The sequence below is a fragment of the Silene latifolia genome, chromosome 2, assembly GCF_048544455.1.
Source record: "Silene latifolia isolate original U9 population chromosome 2, ASM4854445v1, whole genome shotgun sequence".
NCBI lineage: Eukaryota > Viridiplantae > Streptophyta > Magnoliopsida > Caryophyllales > Caryophyllaceae > Silene > Silene latifolia.
In genome coordinates this window covers 164,604,956-164,613,246 of record NC_133527.1, presented here as the reverse complement: position 1 = coordinate 164,613,246, position 8,291 = coordinate 164,604,956, and the positions used below count along the sequence as shown (strand labels likewise).

Sequence of the window (8,291 nt, the reverse complement as noted above, 5' to 3'; positions counted from 1 at the left end):
GGTTTCGTAAAGATTTGACTGGATTATGCCATGAATTTGAAGAAAATAAGATAAAGAGGTGAAGAATGAAGAAAGCTGGAGAAAAAAAGGGAAAACGTAAGATTATGTAGAAGAGAGAGAAAAAAATGAGTGTGTGTATTTTTTTGGGTCTAATCTCAGCCCTTGATCTTGTTAGATCCAATGGTATATAAATGCGGGGGTAACTCACAAAAAGTGGCAAACTCACCGGATCTTGCCTCATATATATATATATATATATATATATATATATATATATATATATATATATATATATATAGGCGGGTTCAGGTACGAACTAGCTTATCGTACGAACCGTACGAACCATCTAAAAAGGACAGTTCAAGCGCGGTAATAAAACTCACCCTCACCTAAAAACTCATCCCAACAAAAAAAAAAAAAATTGATCGAAGAAACGCGATCTCCATTGCTGCAAAATCATCCTACTTTCCGCCATTATTGTTCCTGTCCCATGCGAATCTAAGAGGTAAGCTTTTACTCAGATTAGGGTTTACAAAATTTAAATCGTAAATTAGGGTTTGAACAAATTGAAATTCTTAAAATTAGGGTTTACCAATTTTAATCGTATTTTGAGATTTTGATGGTAATTTAGTTTGCGTTTTGATACTATTTTTAGGATGGTTATAATTTCATCATCTTCTACTGATTCAGGTATGAATTATTGTTGTAAATACATTTTTGGGAACTATTTTTTCAATTAAATTTGGGATCCATTTCTGAAATTGCTTAAGGTGTTGTAGGTGATAACGGAAAACAGGATGAATCAATGACAGAAGAAGTTATAGGTACATATTACTGTTTTTTCTTATTGCGGAATGTCAGATACTTGTATCTACTAAACTGAAGTAGTGTATTTAGGATCACAAAGATGTGTACCTCTGTATAATTTTTCTAGTCAGGATAATTTTTCCGATCGTTTTTGTATTTTTTTGGGTGGTTTAATGAGGGTCACAAGATATATCTCTCGACAGAATAAAATTCTTAGCCAAAGATACATCTCTCGGCTGTTAGATACATCATTCCAGCTATTTTGAAAAAAATGTATCTGGCTAGCTAAAACAAAGTGTATCTGGCTAGCTAAAATAGTGTACCTAATGTGGCTTGGGTGTGAAAATCTGTGCTCCGTATGTGATAAATACTCGTACTGATTATGATTTTGTGCACCGTAGAGCAGTCTTTCAAAAAATTAAGCTAGTATAGCATTTGAAAATTTTTGGATGAATGTTTAGCAGTTTGAAAATCGAAAACTTCTTTCTCTCTGCACAAATTGTTGATGTATAGTGACATATGAATTATTGTATCTAATTTGAATGAGATGTGTACCTGTGCAGATAGTATACCTGCTACTAATGTCCATGCCTCAGATATACTGGTTGTACTTCCCTTGACAGATGCAACAGGTACGCAAAAATGTAGCGAAAGCATGTATCTAATATCATAGTAATATGTACCTATGGACTATATTTTTACTGATTTTGGTACTGGAACATAATGCGTTTCCTACTGTGTGTCATTTCCTGTGCAAACAGTATAGTTGCTTCTAATGTTGATGCTCTAATGAACAATGATATACCTCCTATGATTCCATTGACTAATGCACCAGGTAAAAAAATTGTGGTTTGTTCATTTACAAGGTTTGATTTAACTAATATAATGTACTTGCCTTAAAAATAACAACCTTTTGGTTAAATTGTCTTGTAGAAACCCCACAAGTTGGTTCTCAAAACACAAATTTTGGATTCCCAAGTCTGTCCGTAAAGATCTAAAACCAATCAACGGTATGATGTTTTCAAATTTGGAAGATGGAATAGATTTTTACAACAAATACGCAAAAGTTTGTGGGTTTATTCCAAGGTTAGATTCAACAAAATTGGTTAATGGGATTGTTACACACAAGCGCTGTGTGTGTAATAAAGAAGGCAAAAGTAGGAACAAGGGGACTAAAAGAAAGAGGACTGTTACGAGAACAGGATGTGAAGCTAAGGTTAGTTTTAAGAGAATTGACACCAGTGAATACCAAATTTATGATTTTGTTGAGGTACACACACACGCAATGGTTACCCCAGCTACAATGGTTCATATGAAACCATCTAGGAATTTGAATCTCTTTCACAAGAAAATGATCATGGATAATTCAAGAGTAAATCATGGTCCAGTGGATTCCTTTAGAATGTTTAAGGAATATGTAAAAGGGTACAAAAATGTTGGGGCTTCTTTAGAAGATTTCAAAAACTTTTCAAGGGATGTTAAGAAATATATCAAGGAATATGATGCTGAAATGTTATTGGAAACTTTCATGCAAAAAAAGGCTATGTCTCCATCATTTTATTTTGACTTTGAGGTGGATGATGAAAAAAGACTAAGTAAGGTTTTTTGGGCAGATCCAATCTCAATTAAAAACTATGCCCTTTTTGGGGAAGCCGTCTCTTTTGATGCTACTTATAACTTCAATGAGTATAAAATGGTGTTTTGTCCGTTCACTGGTGTGGACAACCATAAAAGATGCGTCACTTTTGCGGGTGGTTTGTTAAGAAAGGAAGATGGAGAATCATTTACCTGGTTATTTGAGAATTTTGTGAAGGCTATGGGTGATTGCTATCCTACTACAATTATAACTGACCAATGCAAAGGCATCAATCAAGCTGTAAAAGATGTGTTTGGTGACAAAACACAACACCGATTATGCATGTGGCATATAACGAAAAAGTTGCCAGACAAAGTCGGGCCGACAATTTGCCAAAACACAAACTTTTTGAAGGAAATAAATTCTATTGTTTGGGATGGAGAGATTGATACACAAGAATTTGAATTGAGATGGAAATCAATCCTTTCTTCGTATGAGTTTTCTGATCATGAGTGGCTGAAGTCAATGTTTGACATACGTTCAAGTTGGATTCCTGCCTACTTCAGAGACATATATCTTGGTGGGATTATGCGCACAACATCAAGGTCAGAATCTGAAAATAGCTTCTTTGGAAATTTCACAAACCCGCACCTCACTGTTGTTGAGTTTTGGATGCGTTTCCAATCGGCTATGGATGCGCAGCGTTGGAAATATGCTAAGGTGACTGCCGATGATAAGAACTCTTCTCCAAAATTATCAACACCTCTCCTTCTAGAAAAAAAAAACCTCTGAATTTTACACCACCACTGTTTTTTATCAATTTCAAGAAGAACTCCAAGCTGCGTATTTTACTTGTGGTCTTTCACCTAGGACAACTGAAGACAACAATGAGCATATTTCAATAATGGACCGCGATAAAGACATAGTATACACAGTTGATTTAAGTGGTAATAAATATTCTTGTTCATGTAAGATGTTTGAAAGGATTGGGTTACTTTGTAAGCATGTTATGTGGGTGTTAAAAGATAGAGGATTTGATGATATCCCTACGGAGTATCTATTAGACAGATGGGGCAAATATGCAACTTGTCGTCCCATTTTTAATGTTGTTGGGACAACCCTCCTAGCTGATTGTATGTCAATAGAAAACCACCAAAGTAAGATAAGTGAATTGTGGTCAGAAGTATTTACTTCAGTTTCGCTTGTTGAAGATAATGAGGAACTTGGTGATGAGCTGCTTGAACTTCTTCGCGCTTTCAACGAGAAATTGATGATTTCAGTTAAGCGTGGGAAGTCAAAAAACAAGAAAGCTGAAATTGAGATGCTTATTGGCTCGAAAATACCGTCTGAAGCTAGTGTTCTACCACCAGAAAAGTGTAAGAATAAGGGATCAGGAAGACAGATTACTTCAAACAAGGAAAAGGCAGTACAAGAAAATGCAAAGCCCTTGAGGAAATGTCGTGCTTGCGGTGAAATGACTCATCATGATAGTAGGAATTGCCCAAGTCGAGCCACTCAAAAGTGAGTCCGGTTTGATTTCAGCTAGAAAAAGTTTAAGTTGTATTAAGTATTCTAAAAACTTTCTAGTATGTAAAGACTTCTAAGAAGTATGTTGTATTTGACTTTAAATAGTGCTCTTTCTAGTAAGTAAAGACTTCTAAGAAGTATGTTTAATTAACGCATCATGATAGTAGGAATTGCCCAAGTCGCGAAGTGTTATTTGGTTGTCTAATGTCTCACATTTACTGTTCAAACACTTTGCTTCTCTATTATTATACTAACTTTTATTGTGTACCCTCAAAAGTCGAGGTGTGACACACATAATTAAAAATAAAATATAAATACAAATTGAAGATTAAGTTCTTTATTTTAAAAAATTGATGAAACAATGGGAATAGTGAATTGGTGTAGTTTTTCTCGTATCTAAAACCGTCATTCACAGGACCCATCTGAAACCGTCATTCACTTGGAATTAAACGAAGAATGAGTTTCAATTCTTTTTGGATTAAACCGTCATTTACACATTTCTAGACATTTCATCTGCCTTAATTATTTACCACACATTTACACATCTCTAGACATTTCTAGACATCGTGGCAAGTGCCATGAATTATTTCAAACCTGTGAATGACGTTTCACACCAAACATTCATTCATTCAAACATTGCATCTGCCTTAATTATTTACAACGTTTCAGACCAAACATTCATTCATTCAAACCTATTACTTCTATATAAATAGGTTTTACAATCTCTTTGTTTCAAAAAACTTCAAACTTAATCCATACTGAATTCCCTCTCAACCATTATGTCTTCTAATAATTCATCTGATGCATCTGATGCATCCTATGAATCTGATGCATCCTATGAATCTGATGTAGAATCCTTTGATTCAGTAGAAAGTTTCGGACACCATTCCGAAATATCGTACGTCAAACCTGTGATGTGTATTCTTTATAATTTGCCAAGCACACGAGATGGGTTTGGAAAGGAAACTCTCTCATATGATCTTGACAGATTATTAGAAATTATTCGGGGTGCTGGATTAAATTTAGTTCAAGCTATCCACCCGGCTATTACTGACATTGGGTCGTTCAAGGGACATGCAATGATTGAGTTTGGAGCGGGAGATGAGCGCAAATGCTTCCTTCAAGCTCGCAAACTGGAGCGCGCTTTTTCTAATAATGAAGCTTCGAGGTGGTGGTTTGAAAACGTTAAACCTCCATCAGGGCCATATTTATGGGTTGCTAATAGAGATGATTTGGGACTGGTCGCATATTTGTATGCGAAGGGGCCTTCCTTTGAGTTCGGGACAATTCCGCTTGCATGGGAAAACGACCCGGTGGATTGGGTTGAAGGTGATAATGATGTTTTCAGTGATATTCGTTTTGAAATCCGCAATTACTTTCCGGATTATTAATTTGTACTGTACTTTTTATTATGTTGGTTATATTTTATTAACTTCAAAGATCGGCTACAATCCACATTTTGAATAATAAGTAGATTAAATTGAGTCTTGTTCAGTTTAAAGAGATAGAGCAACAGCTTGGATTTGGTACGGCCAAGTCAGAATTTGGGTAAAATTGGATTGTAGAATTTCCGTTCGCTTTGTCGGGTACCAATTGTTAATAGAATTAAGAACTTAGTATTATTATAAGTCCGAAACTATTGATGAATATATAAGTTGTTTATTCATTTCTTATATCTTGATTTCTTGTATTATTATTATTCTTGGATTTCATAATAGTTATTGTTAATCAATGTTTTAAAACTGAGTTCCGAGTTTCTACTGTCAAGGTGCACATGAATATTAACCCATATGGCCTTATGTATCATCCATTTGTTGCAATATCGGTTCTATATCAGGAACATTATGTGTATCCACAAAGCCGGGGATGTGTATCCACAAAGCCTAACACGACCTAACACGAACCTGAAATGACCTCATCAATACATACTAGATAGGCAAATAATAGTACGTCCAAAATCGTTGACGAATCAATTTGTAATTATTGAAGAATATCTACATTTCGGATACTTCGGTTTCATTAGTTTTACAAGTAGAAACAACAATAAAAAAGTATAGTATGCCTAGTACTAAAAAGGAGGTGGTGGAGATTCATCTGGTGAGCGCGGACTAGATACTTTTATTTTGAAGTGTAACTGTCCAATGGCCTATACCAGGAACATTATGTGTATCCACAAAGCCGGGGATGTGTATCTACAAAGCCAGGGATGTGTATCCAGACAGCCGACAATGCGTATCCACACAGATGCAGGTGTGTATCCACACAGCCATGGGTGTGTATCCACACAAAGAACGGGGGGTGTATCTGTACCCAGAAAGTCATATATGTGTATTTACACAACCAGTAATATGTACCCACGCAATAACCGCAAGATGTGTTAATAGGAATTTAATAACTGAATAGTATTAATAGTAGCCATACATTGAAAAAGGATTGAAACAAAAATACATTTGATGAACAAAAACATTTGAGTCACAAATGTTCCTGGAATGTTTGAACACAACACCATTAAATTCAATTACATTTCACTACGCACAATACATCCTCAAAACACACTCCCATCTACGAACTCACCTGGTCATAAAACATGAAAAAAGTAACATTAAGTTAGTTCAAAATAATTTTATATGTAAAAAAAAATTAACATCTCCGGCACATAAGTGCCTACAAAACTGTAGGGATGTGTATCCACAAAGCCAGGGCTGTGTATTCACACACCAGCGGGTGTGTATCCCAACAGCCAGAGATGTGTATCCACACTAGTTGCAGGTGTGTATCCACGGAATATAACCACGAGGTTGTTAATATAGTTGTAAAATGGATCTAAACACAAACTCTATTAGTAGCTAAACAAAAGTGATTTAAAGATTCCGTCTTACAATAAATTTGTGTAAAACAGTAAATTAACATGAATATTTGTGTTTGTTTTCCTCCCAACATATATGAAGGCACAGAAAAAACGACTGATTCCTACACTTCGGTCCACTTCAGTACACACTGAGACACTTTTCAATACAGTTAAATGGCTTGAACTTAAGAGTATATGTCAAGAAAAAAATCAGGATGAAAATCGATCAAATGAGACATCGATCTGAGGACAAGAAAGGATGAAGGGAAAGGAACTCTAAAACTAGTGGAGAGACATTTCGTGACAGTGGAAATAAAAACTAAAGACGAACATGGATAACTAACTATAAACTACTACAGAAATTACTATCAGGTGTGTATGCAACCAGAGATGTGTAACCGCACATTCTGATATGTGTATCTAAACGGCCAACAATGCGTAACGGCACATTCTGCCGGTGTGTATGCAGACAGCTGCAGGTGTGTATGCAGACAGCTGCAGGTGTGTATCCAAGCAACAAATGGGATGTATCTCGCACAGCCCCAAGAACTCGTATCCTCACAACTGGATAAGTGTATCCACACACAGAGAGGTGTGTATCTACACACCGAAAGAAGTCTATCCAAAGAATTTAAGATTGTGTACCCTACTAATGTATTCTATCTCAGCTACATATATGTATCTATCAGTTCCACATATTAAAAAATTACCTTTGCAGTATTTTTCTCCCACTTGAGTAGTTTCAACATAATTTGTCGACGATAAGCAATCATATTCTGCAAATTAAATACAGGATTTTGTAGAGAAATGAAAACCTGATAGAATACGATAAATAGAGAAATGAAAAACTGACATTTAGCTAATTTGGCAAGCTTACTTTGAAATAGTTTTGATCCTCCCATAATTTCCTATCGTGTATTCCAGAAAATTCATAACAAATAGTCCGCAATCATAACTACACATACAGTTAAGATTATTAGACTAAAAAACTGCATCCATTTTCAGGCTAATAAATGAAGCATTATTTAGAAAACTTACGTGTTTTCTTGCTGAGGTACATTGATAACAACAGTAGTAAACAAGATGATGCCCTTAAGATGATTGTAACCCTTGTGGTCCTCAAAATGACTTGCAACATGGAACACCTTTGAATGACAACAACTTATCAAAAATAGTAATAAAATAATTTCATCCTAACTGATAATAAAAATGCAAAAATATAACAAAAAAGGTAGGGGCCATACAATATCCTCCACATAAGAATTATACTCCTCAAGATCATCTGCTTTTTCTAAATTTGGCTTGCATGAGTCCAAGATATAGTTTTCCTGTTTCTTGAGGTCCGACACACAAGCTAACCAATGATTACCATTTTTGCCAATTGTGAAAAACACCTACCAATGTCATAACAGCTTTTCAATACAATGACATTCCACCCAACACCAAAACAACTTTTCCAATAGATTCCCAACAAATTTACCTTTTCAATAGTTGCTCCATTTTCAGGCTTGTAGTGCATCTTAAGATGAGGGC

At 35.4% G+C, this 8,291-nt stretch overlaps 2 protein-coding genes across 2 annotated transcripts; both read left to right on the top strand.

The window, feature by feature from the left end:
- The first annotated feature begins 656 nt into the window (after nt 1-656).
- On the top strand, nt 657-3,175 carry LOC141641565 (protein FAR1-RELATED SEQUENCE 5-like). The gene is made up of 5 exons (XM_074450222.1): nt 657-690; nt 780-824; nt 1,371-1,464; nt 1,569-1,673; nt 1,741-3,175. The coding sequence occupies exons 1-5, from the start codon at nt 657-659 to the stop codon at nt 3,173-3,175; spliced, it is 1,713 nt and encodes a 570-aa protein (XP_074306323.1).
- A 112-nt stretch (nt 3,176-3,287) lies between these two features.
- LOC141641564 (uncharacterized) lies at nt 3,288-3,908 on the top strand. Its single transcript, XM_074450221.1, has one exon. The coding sequence runs from the start codon at nt 3,288-3,290 to the stop codon at nt 3,906-3,908; it is 621 nt and encodes a 206-aa protein (XP_074306322.1).
- The last annotated feature ends 4,383 nt before the right edge of the window (nt 3,909-8,291 follow it).